General features: G+C 46.2%; 1 protein-coding gene across 1 annotated transcript in view; it reads right to left on the bottom strand.

Annotated features, from left to right (window-relative positions):
* The window catches only part of LOC135819396 (target of Myb1 membrane trafficking protein-like), a 30,616-nt gene extending 17,808 nt beyond the window's left edge, over positions 1-12,808 (bottom strand). Inside the window, exons 1-10 of the mRNA XM_065332595.1 lie at positions 12,646-12,808; positions 12,477-12,561; positions 9,199-9,277; positions 6,313-6,411; positions 4,103-4,226; positions 3,690-3,748; positions 2,912-2,956; positions 2,302-2,541; positions 1,451-1,567; positions 23-101 (exon numbers count right to left, since the gene is read on the bottom strand). Of these exons, the coding sequence (XP_065188667.1) occupies positions 23-101; positions 1,451-1,567; positions 2,302-2,541; positions 2,912-2,956; positions 3,690-3,748; positions 4,103-4,226; positions 6,313-6,411; positions 9,199-9,277; positions 12,477-12,561; positions 12,646-12,694 (976 nt within the window). The 5' untranslated portion in view covers positions 12,695-12,808. The remainder of the gene's footprint in view (positions 1-22; positions 102-1,450; positions 1,568-2,301; positions 2,542-2,911; positions 2,957-3,689; positions 3,749-4,102; positions 4,227-6,312; positions 6,412-9,198; positions 9,278-12,476; positions 12,562-12,645) is intronic.
* Between the last annotated feature and the right edge of the window lie 1,949 nt (positions 12,809-14,757).

The raw sequence follows: 14,757 nt of genomic DNA, 5'->3' as shown, positions 1-14,757 counted from the left end.
GTAATGACAAAGCACAACTTACCGATCAGCTCCTCCTGTTGCTGAGTTGATAGAAGTTGATAGATTCGACTTTGCATATCCCGGCATGTCTCACCAAGAGACTAGTGCAGTCGTACACACACACGCACGCACGCACGCACACGCACACACACGTGGGTGGGTCGAGGAGAGTTTCGTTTTGAAAAATACCGATAGCTGAAACACCAATCAATTCTAGCTGTCAAGCCGATATATATTTTTTTCATTCAGGGTGGTGGGTGGGTGGGTGGGTGGGTGGGTGAGGGTCATAACTAAACTTTTTCGTTCCATGATAATTATTGATAATGCCAGATGGCCCCTTTAACCCTTTCCGGGTTTATGACGAGTATACTCGTCATGCAGACCCCATCGCGTCTGGGCAATGACGAGTATACTCGCGCTATACTTTTTGTACAGTCCACGTACCGTACGCACTGATAGATCACTGTACAAACAGCCATAACTCTGGAACGGATTATCGCATCGCGAAGATCTATAGCTCATTGGAACGGTCTTGGAAAGGGCTTTCCAGAGGTGTTTTCGGTGTGGCGATAGCTCAACAAATGATCGAGCGGCAATAAATTGAACGCGTGATTTTGATCTGAACATTTTTTCTTACTTTCTGTCTGGCGATATTTTTGCGACTTTCAAGTCATTCAAGGGGATTTCCGAATGATGTGTGAAAGGCAGCATGACGTATGAGTATATCATTTGAATCGCTTGAATCTCACGAGCTCGATGCAATTTGAATCTTAGTTCGAAGTTGAGTATGAGCCCCAGACCGAAGGAAATAGTTGAGCGTGGTCTTGATGCCAAACTGGCGCACGGTAGGGACAACGTTGGCGAGGCTAGGGGCGTCCTTGAGGTGCTGTACGCTCTGAAAGTACGTGGAAGATGACGAGCAGGAAAGGAGCTTTCCAGTAAGCCATAAGTTGTGAGAATCCGTTGAGAAACAAAAATGTTGTGACAATTTGTTTGTTGCTATCTCCACAATTGTACTGATGCACTGAATTTCAGTGGCCAGACGTAGTAAATGCACTGTGACCCTGAAAGGGTTAATAGCCGTAGTAGAGTAAATAGGACTTTGCATGCACTTTGCGGAGTTAAAAACCCTGGGCAATACTCCACAAATGACATGTACGAAATCAAATGTACCACCCGGACTAGGGTAGGTCAAAATACACTCCAGAAGTAGAGGGGTGGGAAGGGGCAGTATTCTCTTGCAAATACAGTACAGGCAACCTCGCAAATAGCAACCTCCAATATAGAACTCGCCAATAACAGCACTGTCTTCATATCAAGTAACCAACTGACTGCAAACTATTAACCTGGCGAATAACGACAACTCGAGAACAACGTGAACACTTTATCATGCCCGATCAAGGGTTGTTATAGGCAAGGTTGACTCACTGTACACTGTACATGTACTCACAGTTAATAGCTCATAGTCGGCTGTAGCTTCTTCACCCGGCGTCAAACACTGCAGCATTTCACAGAGAACTGACGCATTGCGCTGCACCATGTCCAGCTCTGAACGTAACTTCGCAATCTAGCGAACAAACATGCACACATGTACACACGCACGCACACACACACACACACACACGCACGCGCACACACACACACACACACACACACACACACACACACACACACACACACACAGGAATGTACTGTGCTGCACAGCAATGGATTGGATACAGAGTTCGTGAATTTCATCCACTGTGGCCACGTACATTGTGCTATGTGCTATGGCGAATGAGATAGTCGAGTCGGGTGGCAGGATGTATGCAATACATTCTGGCTGGAAATGTAATGAGAAGATTGGCCCAACGCATGGATGGATATCTTCCATATGCAGCAAAGACAACTCTGTTGGTGAAGCCGACCTTGGGAGTTCTAAAGCCCCAGCTCTGTGCCAGCCTACATGTATACCTATGCTGGTGTTCATTATCTTGGGGGTGTGCCATTGGACAAGAGGGCTTCATGTGAGGGAGTCTGTGTCGATGTGTTTCGATCTGGTTCGGTTTTGCATCTCCCTTACCCCAAGGGAGTATGTCTTGTCAGATCTCCTATGTACAAAGTTTTCACGCAAAAGATAACAAACACATCACACTGCCAAGCTACTGAACTCAATGATGAGAGTGATAGCCATCATCAAGCGGCATTTCACAAACCAAACAAACTTGCAAACACACACGTGCGAATGCATGCACACGCGCACACATACACACGCATGTGCAGACACACACCGCACACACACACACACACACGATGTCTTACCGACGTGGGACTGCTGACAAGTGGTTCAACGTCATTCGACACCGCTGGTACGGCAGGAATATGCACATGCTGTGGTGCTACTACTGCAGCCGGCATTGCCATAGGTATATATGCTGCTGGTTGTTGCTGCTGCTGTTGCTGCTGCTGCCCTGAACTCATGCCAGATGAACCCTGTGTGGTTTGTTGGGTGTCAATAGCTGGATTTACGTGTCCAGTTTGACTAGCATCTGTATGTGTTTCCTGTACGGAGAGAGAGAGAGAGAGAGAGAGAGAGAGAGAGAGAGAGAGAGAGAGAGAGAGAGAGAGAGAGAGAGAGAGAGAGAGAGAGAGAGAGAGAGAGAGAGAGAGAGAGAGAGAGAGAGAGAGAGAGAGAGAGAGAGAGAGAGAGAGAGAGAGAGAGAGAGAGAGAGAGAGAGAGAGAGAGAGAGAGAGAGAGAGAGAGAGAGAGAGACAGGAAAGTTTCCAAACATGCGGATTACTCATGACCACCACTACATGGGCTAGGGAAATAGGAATGTTAGTAAGTTAGTTCGTGTCTACCTCGGCCTTAGGTCAAACTAGGGGCGACCGGATACGACACTAATGGTGGACGGTGTTCAAGTTGACATACCAATGCTGCTTGTGTTGTCCCTTGGCTCTCATTCTGAGGAACACTCTACGAAATACACAAGAAAAGGAAAGAACACAGATGCATGCAGGCGTGCGAACGCACAGGGGCACACACATGCACACACACACACACACACACACGCACACATACGTACACACGCAGTACGTTAGTCAGTTTGATAGGCATTGCTCATACAGCAGAACTGTGTAATATGGCAGCAGCCAAGAACACACAGCATCTTAGCACCAAATCCACAGGGAAGGGGGGGGGGGGGGGGTGTAGACCACAGTTGTTTACTGAATACAGCAGACACCCGTGTAAGAGTATGTCAACAGAAAACAAGAATGCACAGTATTACTGTTCACCCATACAGTATTATGTTCCATCAGTGAGTTGAAGGGGAAGTTGAATTGAATGGTCATGGTCCGAGGAGACTGCGCTACAGCGACCGGCCCTTATTCCCAATCAAACATAGTCCCGTGCTGATGTGTACACCAGTCACTGTACCAGTGCAGTGCACCGTGCAGACAACAACCTGCAGTCCTTGTATCTGTGACTCGCGTGCAGTGATACAGTTAGAATCCCATGTATGCCTACTGCCTAGCCAACACCGCACTGCACTGTATACACAAGCATACTGTTCAACGTGGACTGCACAATCGCGGTGTACACTGTTCATTGCATAGATCTACTGGACGTAGACCAGCTAGAGGGTATACTGTCTTGTCTTTGAGTCTGAGTGTGAAGTCCTATCACTCTCCAGGTTTATGATGCTTACCCGGCTGGGCGTAAAGATAGGAGCAAGCGTGTCCAAGTCTTGAGCAGGAAATTCAACACCTGCAGAAACATACGTGCACAAAATAATGCACACACATATACACACGACATGTATGAGCGAGCGAACACACATCTTGCTCCGATAATGTCCATCCCGGAACGGTGATATCAATGGAGCAATATATTAAAAATGAATAAATGAGCCCCAACGCGACAAAGGGTGCTTTTGTACAGCTGTTCAAACTGTGCATAACACGTTTAAAGTTGAATACAATACTCATGTTGCGAACGGTTTACATTGGAGGGAGCTGAAGCGAAAACTCGTACCTCAGCGGAGTGGAGGACTTGTCTTGTACACAAAGCTACGCGAAGGGCCCACCTTCACACAAGGTTGATGTCTAAACACGCGCCTACCTTGCCGGCGAAGTTCATCATACGCACTACAAACAGCATCGAGCTCCAAGCGTCCTCGAAAACTGTCGGCCCATGTCTGAAGCAGGCCAAGAACTCTCTCCTGTACAGAACTAGGTGCTGCGGTCTAAACAATACAAACACACATGCGCGCACGCGCACACACACACACACACACACACACACACACACGCGCACATGCGCGCACGCACACGCACACACACACACACACACACACACACACACACAAATACAAGCACAGCACAACTCATTGCACCGTCTATACACATACATGAACACACACACAGTGATGGCAAGTTAAATCTGACCTCTACAATAGAGCAGATACGCGTTCACTGCACAGCCCGGAGTGCATGCGGTGAGTGTAGGGCCCCCAAAGCAGCAGAGCCCTACACGCCCATGTTATTCCCAGTACACATTCTGCGGGATTTCTTTGCATGAACGAAGAGCAGAACAGGTTTTCTATACGTTACGGGAACGCGAAGAGTGATCAAGGGATTCTTCGCGTCACGTTTCCATATTATAGCGCAGAACATCGCTATTCTCATGTTCTTTGGACATTAACTTCAGTTTTACTTATTGCATGTTCACAATCTTTGGGTTTGCTAGAAAGGACCCTGCAAGAAGAAGACACTGAGGTCGACCATCATAACCATACCGCCACATCTCCACTGCTGGAGAGCAGCGAAAGCGTGATAAATGCTCCAAGTATATGAGATTTCCGTCCTGCGCCAGCCATTTCATATCCCTCAACCGCTGTGCTTCGCTTTTCGCAGTGTACTCCTGACAGATGGAGCATATAATCATAGGGATCGGTGCAACACACACACACACACACACACACACACACACACACACACACACACACACACACACACACCATGTACCATGTACCATGTATACGCCCGTCGCAAGAGAAGCACGCAAATCTGCAAATGCACTGGATGTGCACCCACAGATTTTCTCTTATAGCAACGATAGCGAACAAGATCTGAATGAGACAGATCAAGACTTGCGCCAGATAACTGTCTAATTCACACACACACACACACACACACACACACACACACACACACACACACACACACACACACACACACACACACACACACGTACAGGGTGCAGTGTACCAGCTCATTGCTTCGTGCACCATAGACCAAGATACTTCGTTGTGATGATAACATTTGCGTGAAGGGCAAGTCAAGTGTGTACTTTGGGATAGTTTCGGACACCATTGCTTGGAGTATTGACCAACTTCTGGTCACCTTTAAAGGGGAAGTATACCCTAAAATCAAATTTTCACCAGTTGTAATCTTCGGGGTGCTGAGTCGAATGGTCTTGGTCCGAGGAAGCTGCGACGCTCCCTTCCTACTTGAATCCCAATCGAACTCGCGCACTTCCACCGAAACTGGGTGACTGCGCCCTACGAGATGGGGATTTGTATGCAAAATGTCACTAAAAGCGCCATTTCGTTCTTATAAAAGCACGGATGACCGCGATTGGCCCATATGTTGTAGTCTTTTGGACGCTGAGTCGACTGGTTTTGGTCCGAAAAGGCTGCGATGCAGCGTTCCTCCTTTATTCCCAATCGAACATGGTTGAACAAGCGGTCACGTGCTCCTGCGTACACCAGTCACCTGGTCACCGTGCCTGCAGGGTACAACTTACTAGCCTGTTTGACCTTTTTTGGGTGCAGTCCTGTCACTCGAGTTGAACTCGAGTTGAACCTTGGTGTGAAAGTTGTCGCCTGCTGGCGCGGTGACCAGGTGATTTGGGCACCCAGGAGCACGTGACCGCTTGTTCAACCATGTTCGATTGGGAATAAAGGAGGAACGCTGCATCGCAGCCTTTTCGGACCAAAACCAGTCGACTCAGCGTCCAAAAGACTACAACATATGGGCCAATCGCGGTCATCCGTGCTTTTATAAGAACGAAATGGCGCTTTTAGTGACATTTTGCATACAAATCCCCATCTAGTAGGGCGCAGTCACCCAGTTTCGGTGGAAGTGCGCGAGTTCGATTGGGATTCAAGTAGGAAGGGAGCGTCGCAGCTTCCTCGGACCAAGACCATTCGACTCAGCACCCAGAAGACTACAACTGGTGAAAATTTGATTTTAGGGTATACTTCCCCTTTAATAGAACAATTTTTACCATCGCCTGCATCGCCAACAAGACTTTAACATAAAGCATACCTTGGGACGAGTCAACGTCACTAGCTGGTCCACAAACTCCTTCTTGGTGATCAAAATGTGGAAGCGATGCCCACAGTTTTTCACACATATCTCCAGGATCTACACAGACAATCATAGTGATAACGTTAATAGCAGCAGCGTGAAGAACACCAGTGCAATGGGCAACATTGGCAGCAGCACAGGCAGCAGGGGCAACAGCAGTAACTTTTGTTAGCAGCAGTAACAGCAAAAGAGATAGCAGCAGTAACAACAGCATGTGGGCAGTTGACGGCAAAGACTGACATCACAATCTATTCTGGCTGGTACATGTACACAGAAAGCTGTGTCAACTGCCAGGAAAGTGCTCAAGGCACAGAGGGCAGAGCCATCTGTTCATATCAAGAGAAGAAGTCCAGTTGGATTGTGCTGCAACTTAAAGTTTCATGCCGAAGCAACCATCGCACAACTGGTGGTAAAACCCAGGGACTGATCATAATGAAACTGTCTATGTGTGAGGCATGGCGTTAACTAGTTGGTGGTGAAGATTAGAGCGGGTGTCACCCAACATGCAAACATTCTAGGGTGTGGGCGCAATCATCAGTGGTGTGGGATATAGTTAGCACCGATGTCTGCAATGCCAGTCCCTACTGTGCACAGAAACTGGTGCTGCTGCAAGTAACACGTTAGTTGGATTCCTCGCGCTGCTGACAATGGTCAGCTTCTCAGTTCTGCACAGGTAGCACCTCTTGGTCTTGTTGGAATATGGTTTCTCTCTTCTATGTACTTTGCACTGCATGGGCATGAGGTTTTCTGGCACATTTCAGGTTGCACACACGCTTGGACAATTCTGCACAGCAGCTCTGATAGCATTGGTGCATGAAGCTCTGATAGCATTGGTGCATGAAGCTCTGATAGCATTGGTGCATGAAGCTCTGATAGCATTGGTGCATGAAGCTAAGGGTAGGTTTGTTGTACTGGTCCTTGAAACAAGGTTCGGGTTCAGTGAGCCTGCTGCACCCTTTGTCGTCAGCATCTTTGTTTACTGCTAATTTGTACACCATGGAGCTTGTTAGGCAATCTCCGCCGAGAGGGGGAGGGGGAGAGGGGGAGAGGGGAGGAGGAGGGGGAGAGGGAGAGGGGAGGGGGGGGGGGGCACTGTGCTTGCTGGAGGCATTGATGATGCTTCCGAAATTATGCAGGCAACTAAAGCTCACTTTATTAAGTTCCATAACCAGAGGGTAAAGCGGGATTCACAGAAGCTTTTTTGCGATGCGACACGCAATGCGACGCGATCTGCGATGGATGCGTGCGATGCGAACTTGCGAAATACCATTCACAGAAGAAGTCAGCGATGCGACAAAGTCTTGCTGATTTGGGTACGTCACCATGATATTCGCGCGGTTTGATACAACTTGTACAAATTTATAGGCAACTCTTGAACCTTTGTACAACTTTGCTGTAGAAAAGATCAAAATCGTACAATGTGGTAGTCGGTATGTTGGTAGGACCCTTCAACATCTGTCCGACCGTATCAAACAACACGTGCCGCTCTCACTATTGTCACAGGCGGCTAGGTCCTCCCGACCAAAGCGTGGCCGACCACGTAAGCACCTGACTCCACTGTCCGTTCCGGCAGAGGCTTCTGCTCCACAAACGGTGTCTCGGAAAAACCAACACAGCACGCAGAAATCGGGAACAAACATTAATGTAAACAAAGACGAACACTGTGTCTTATCTTCATTATCAGCGAGTACCGGTATGCCGGACGCAGACAACCGCAACTCACCAAAGCTGAGAAGGAGCAAACGGCTGGCGGCAGCTCGGTTTGCAGAGGTGACTGGAAAGATGCATCGAAATTCTCCGGATATGGATGATGCCAGCAGAAGAGTTGACGACTGTCAGGTGTTTGGCAATGGCAAGGGAAGACCGGTCAGGAAGAGAACGCGACGGCAGCTGGAGGAGGAGTGTGGAAGCGACGTGTGCAGTGACGATGATGAACCCGGTGGTCAGTTGCTGGGAGAGCCGACGACAGGTGAAGGTGGCAGCGATGAAGAGGACGATGACGATGATGACGATGATGGTGCAGATGGTGTGAAGGACGGTGGCGGTCAGAAACCAAGTGAAGGCGGAGGCGGTGAGAAGAAGAAGAATACATCGGCAATTAAATTGCATTTGTTGTCTAACCCCGTGTGTCGTGAAAGTTATGATGATTCTTGGTTCAGTGTTGTTCGTTCTGCAAGTAGTTTCAAGCAGTTGAAAGTTTTAGAAGCAGTCTACATTCGCATTCGTGATCCAAATCTTTGTAAACAAAAAGAAAATGTCACCGCACTTACGCTATTCCAGTAAATTCGCACTCACACACACTTGCACATGCATGTCCATTGTCACACTGCACTTGCTGAATTTCCTATCATTTCTCACCTCACCTATAGTTTACTACCTGTGCAAATTGTTCCTAGGTTTGTGCTATTTTTCTTACTATGCTTGTATCCTCGCTGTTCCACTCCAAGTGTATAAATCCTATTGTAGTCTCATCATTCTCTTTAGTCACGAATTCCATTGATAATTGTGACAAGAAAACGTTCTGGAATACATGATTCGTCCCCATGGTTGTGATATGAGTGCGCATTTAGTTATATTCATTGAATTTTTTAAAGAATTTATAACATCCCTATGCTTTTTTTTGTCTAGGTCATCAAGGCAAAAAAGCATAGCGTAGGGCCCTGAGCTTCCAAGCTCTCTCGTTAATGTTCAAACGTTAGCACTTCACTGTTCTGATCTCAGGTTTTGCAACGGTTGGCAGGCATGTTGCTTCTCTTCACCGTGAACCAATGATGACAAGATGAAACCCAGCAGTACAGGACCACCCTACAGGTAAAAGCAACGACACTAGACGGCTATACTCACCGCGAGTGCATTGAGGACAATAACCCAGTTCTTGTTGCCAAACAAACGTTTTCTCAGCGCTTTCACCGCATCTTGAGCACTGAACATGTCAACAACATAGAAATGGATACACTTAGATGAACACCGTCATGGATACCAACAACACAGAGAACAAGACACTTTTGAAGTTTTGAATACACTCTTGTGATCAAACATCAATGCCTACAGTTTGGGCCAAAACTATTCTGCTTTTCAGAAACGTGTGTGTGTGTGTGTGTAAACCTGCACGAGAGATCCGTATGCCAAAACCGGGATTTGAATGTACACCCCACCCCACCACCAACTTTGACAGAACTCCAAAACTATTTTGCATCTCAGAAACATGTGTGTGAGCCCGCACGCGAGTTCCGTATGCCAAAACCGGGATTTGAATGCACCCTCCCCACAAACCTTGACAGAACTCTCGCAGAGCAGAATGTCTATGCAACAGCACAGACACATGATTGTATCAATAATCCCCTATATTGTGGCTTATCAGCTCAACACCACCGACGTTTCCAATGCCGGCTGAAAAATATAAACTTCTCCCTCAAAAATGCAATGAATAAAACTATATGCGCACTCATATCACAACCATTGCAACGAATAAAGTATTCCAGAACGGTTCCTGGTCACAATTATCAATGGAATTCGTGCCTAACGGGAATGATGAAACTACAATAGGATTTATACACTTGGAGTGAAAAAAACGAGGATACAAGTATAATTACCAGTGCAATTTGTACGAAGTTTGTGCTAATTTTCTTATTATTCTTGTATCCTCGTTTTTTCACTCCAAGTGTATAAATCCTATTGTAGTTTCATCATTCCCTTTAGTCACAAATTCCATTGATAATTGTGACGAGAAAGCGTTCTGGAATACTTCATTCGTTGGTATGGTTGTGATATGAGTGCGCATATAGTTTTATTCATTGCATTATTAAGAGTATTGTCTCCACGTCGCCTTTTTAAATATTCTCCCTCAAACTAAAGCGGGATTCACAGAAGCTTTTTTGCGATGCGACTGCCGCGAAACCGGGAAATCCCCAAATCGCAGCCATCTCGAACCCCACGCAACTGCCGCAACTGGGCCATCGCAGAAGTTGAGCTTGGCTCAACTTTTGCAATGCGACAAGCGATTTGGCGTACAATTTTGACCTTTTCTACAGCAAAGTTGTACAAAGGTTCAAGACTTGCCTATAAATTTGTACAAGTAACGTTTAGTTGTACCAAACCGCGCGAATACCATGGTGACGTATCCACCCGCATTGAACTTCGCGCCAAATCAGCAAAGCGTTGTCGCATCGCTGATTTCTTCTGTGAATGGTATTTCGCGAGTTCGCATCGCACGCGTCCGTCGCAGATCACGTCGCATCGCTTGTCGCATCGCAAAAAAAGCTTCTGTGAATCCCTCTTAAATGAATGTTATGCACTGGGACTCCACGCACGCTAGCTTGCACGTGAAGTGTGTGGATACAGTGAGGGCTGTGTCCCAACATCCTGTGAAGTTCAAGCGTGAGTTTCGAAGTCTGAAGAAATTGTTGAAAGCTGGGATAGCGACTACTGTAAAACGACAAACTTTCGCGAGCGATTAACTTTCGCGACTTTCGCGAGCAGGGTCGAATCGCGAAAGTTTGACTCGCGAATATGAAATTTTGTACTATTACGTACTATGCGATGTGTCGATGATCGATCGTTTTGCGCCACAGATCTGTACAGTACATCACTCACTGCACTGGCTGTACATTCACAGCGCTGATCGATGCTTGCACGGCCGGCTATGTCCAACCAAAGCGCGCAGCTGTTGCAACGACGGGTTACGTACCAACACCAGTCTTGCAAGTAACCGTTGAAACATTAGTTGTCGTTGGAGTACGGCGACTTGAACCAGAAGAGAATAAAACGATCGACTGGAGAATGTCTCAGTGTTGTGGAGAGTGTTGTTGAACTTCTTGGAGCGTTTAGCCAGCTTGCTGTTGCGTAGATTTTAGTGTTGTACTGCTCGAAGAAGTCTTCTGAATTTTATCGCGATGAGTATCGCAGTGGCTCAGCAGTTCGAAGAGAAAGCCTTCCGATGATCCCTCTTCGAACGTGCCATCCTTTCTCCCAGTACTAGTACATACCTTATGGTTCTCTTTGATGCCTTGATTCCTTCTAACATTCCTTGATTCCTTCTCTCATTCTTCATGCGCTATGCATCCAGCACTCCGAGGCTTCGTAAAATAAAATTCTTTGATTTTCGGTGGAAGGCAAAAATCGCTAAAATTAATCGCCGCTAACTGGTCCAGTTTGCCAAAACGCTAAATTTAGCCGCCGCGAAAGTTTGTTGTTTTACAGTACACCATAGCTAACAATGCAGTCGAAGACCAAACCTGGCCTATAACCAAAGGTCCCCAGTTCGATTCCTGGTGATGACTGTCCATTTTCTGCCCAAATGTTTGTTTCCCTTTTCAACTTCTCTGTTAAATATACACATTTTTACTAGTCAACATTTTTGTTTCTTGACAATAAAAAAGGTACACGAACTCAACTGTAAAGCCAAGACTCCCTTACTGATTAAATTTACACTTTGTTTATAGGAATTAGATTCCTGCAATACAGAAGCGGTACAGATGTCTCGAGTTATTTTCAAACAGTATTCTACTACGCGAACTGTTCAACTATTTTCAAATTGTAATCTGTAGCTTGCTTTCTACAGCATTGGGTATCTCGCTCCTTGGCATTTGTCTTGTTTAGCACTCTCGGTAGGCTGCTTTAGTGCTGCTGCACTACGCTTCGCTCGCTACCTTTCGTAGTATGAGCACTCTGGCGCTGGAGCAACGAGCTGTCTTAATGTCTGGGGTCTCCTTTGCACCCTGGCTGGCAACTCGGCTTACGTAAAGCTAGTAGCTGTACTGATGAGGCTTTTATGGCAGAAACAGCTTGCTGTCTACAGCATTGGGTAACCTGTATTATGCAATTCATGCAATAGTAGTACGCCCTATTTAGAATGTCATCGGACTCTCATGAAGCTAAATGTGCGAACACAATAACGAAGAGAAAGAAAAAGGACCAAAGAGCTAATTGAGCTGATTGTTTAGTAACTGGTGGTGTTAGTGAACATTGTAGTGTAACTTTTAGCTCTTTGGTCCTTTTTCTTTCTTATAAACATGTACTGCACAAGAATTTGCCAAGAATGTGCATGACTGTGCAGAATGTACACACAGCACGCAGCGCAGCAACCCTACACACAGCACGCAGCGCAGCTACCCTACACTCACCCTTCCTCCGTCTCGTTGATAATATCACAAATCTCCAGCTGCACCACCAACAGATCCGAACCTTGATCTTCCGACGTTGATTTTTCTATGAAATGAGAAAGAAGTCATTAGACGACCAAGGTCAAGGCATTTATTGCCGAAGGATCTTAGTCAACATTCAAACACGTACCGATGCGTTGGCCCACTGGACTGGAGAATGGATTGTAGAAGAAGTCCATTGCACACACAATACACCTCTTCCTTTACAATGAAGAGAACCCTTCCCACAGCCCTCTCATTTTGCATAGAAACAAACCAAGAACCTAATTTTTGTCCAGATAAAGTGTAAGTAAAGTAAAAAGGTCCAAGTCAAAACACAAACCAAAATCGTATTTTTCTGATGACTCATCTACCATGCACCATGCATGTGATTTTTAGTCATAGTTACGTCATCCAAGCTATGTTATATCAGGGAGTCGTAAAATACCGGTATTTTACTACTCATGATGTGCAAGACTCAACATGAACAACGACTGTTACGTAACATGACTAATTATTGTAATAAGTAATATCAATAAAAGCCGAGTAAAAGACCGAGGCGAAGCCGAGGTCTTTTACGAGGTTTTTATTTTGACCAAGTACGAAGTCAATATTAGATTTATCACGACAAACAGTCCGTATTTCAAATTCCAGAACGATAACCTCATGAATCCCGGTTTTATGATTGCACAACCGTTGCACCACGGCCTACTCATGCAGTGACAATGCTGCACTAGGCACCGTTCAACTGCGCAACCCCTAAGCTGTAAGCAGTCAAATATAAGCAGTCAATAATTATATAGCCCTAAGGAGTGAAATATGCAGGAATATTTGACTGCTTAGGTATGGCAAAAATCTATGTGAGTCAATACTAAGGGAGTGATAATACAAAATACCGTTACTTTATACAAGGCGAGGCCGAGGACGCATAATGGTCTTGGCTACAACCATAGTTGAAGAATGCATAAACCGTTTCTGCGCAGCACTCTTGCCACAATCCCGGTCGCGGTTGGCAGAGTCCCGGTCTTGTATACAAGTTAGTTCAACACTCAACAGGCTAGGCAGCCCCGACGTCTCTCTCTCTCTCCCTCTCCCTCTCCCTCTCTCAGGCTCTCTCTCTCTCTCTCTCTCTCTCTCTCTCTCTCTCTCTCTCTCTCTCTCTCTCTCTCTCTCTCTCTCCGTCTCTCTCTCTCTCTCTCTCTCTCTCTCTCTCTCTCTCTCTCTCGCTCTCTCCCTCCCTCCCTACCTCCCTCATAAGTAGTTAGTTTAGTAGTTGGCTTCTGTAAGTTAGGATATTCTTGAAAAAAGAATGGCAGCTACCGACCATGTACCAGCTCAGTATCGAATCTGTCCGACTGTCCATACCAGACACGATAATCTATGTCGACAGGCAGCAGCACGTGAGTCCCGCCTCCTGGCCTGCCTGGTCGATCCTGGACCTGGTCCTCCTGCAGTCCTGGACCTACATGAGTCATGATGACTGTATTGTAAAAGCCGTTATTCTAACGAGGCGCATATACGATTTCCCGAAATTGACTGGTTTACGTGTACCAAAGGTAACGATTCTCACTTATTCTCAACGCTCAATAGGACAGTATACATGTATGTGTCGATTTCAGTATAACGATTTCTATTTTAACGACAGATTTAGAGAGTTAGCACTTCGTTATTATGGCTTTTAGTTTTACAGTAGTAGCTACAGACCGTCAGTCAGCTGAGCTGTAGACCATGGTAGACTACACAGAGTACATGATTGTATAGCACTTTATCACTCCCTTAGTATTGACTCCTATAGTATAGATTTTTGCCATACCTATACTCGGCTACCTCACCTCGTACTCAGTCAATATGACAATAATACAATATTACTAATAGATACGTAGATCTACTACTACTAGTACATGTACATGTACATGTACTACTAGTAGAGTGCCTAGATTTTGAGGTCCGAGTGCAGTGGGATAACCAGATCACCACGCCTATGACTATGTCACACACAGATCGTGACTCTGTCACAGTGTGTGTGTACAGTGATGTACAAAACTTACTTACACTTTACTTTAGTTACCACAGGCACAGGTAGGCCTACACGTAGATCTACGCAAGATCAAAATCACCGACACTCTTACAGTCTGTCTTAGATCTACTCGCGACAGTTGTGATAAGGACAAGTGACTCACGTGCCGTGATCTGGACGCTGTTTTTCTACACCTCGCCTTGGCCTGGCCTGGACTGGTACAGAGTCAGTATCATGAGTATGGTC

This window comes from Sycon ciliatum, chromosome 6 (assembly GCF_964019385.1).
Source record: "Sycon ciliatum chromosome 6, ocSycCili1.1, whole genome shotgun sequence".
Lineage (NCBI taxonomy): Eukaryota > Metazoa > Porifera > Calcarea > Leucosolenida > Sycettidae > Sycon > Sycon ciliatum.
Note: the sequence above shows the minus strand (reverse complement) of the source record. Positions and strands in the feature narration are given on the sequence as shown.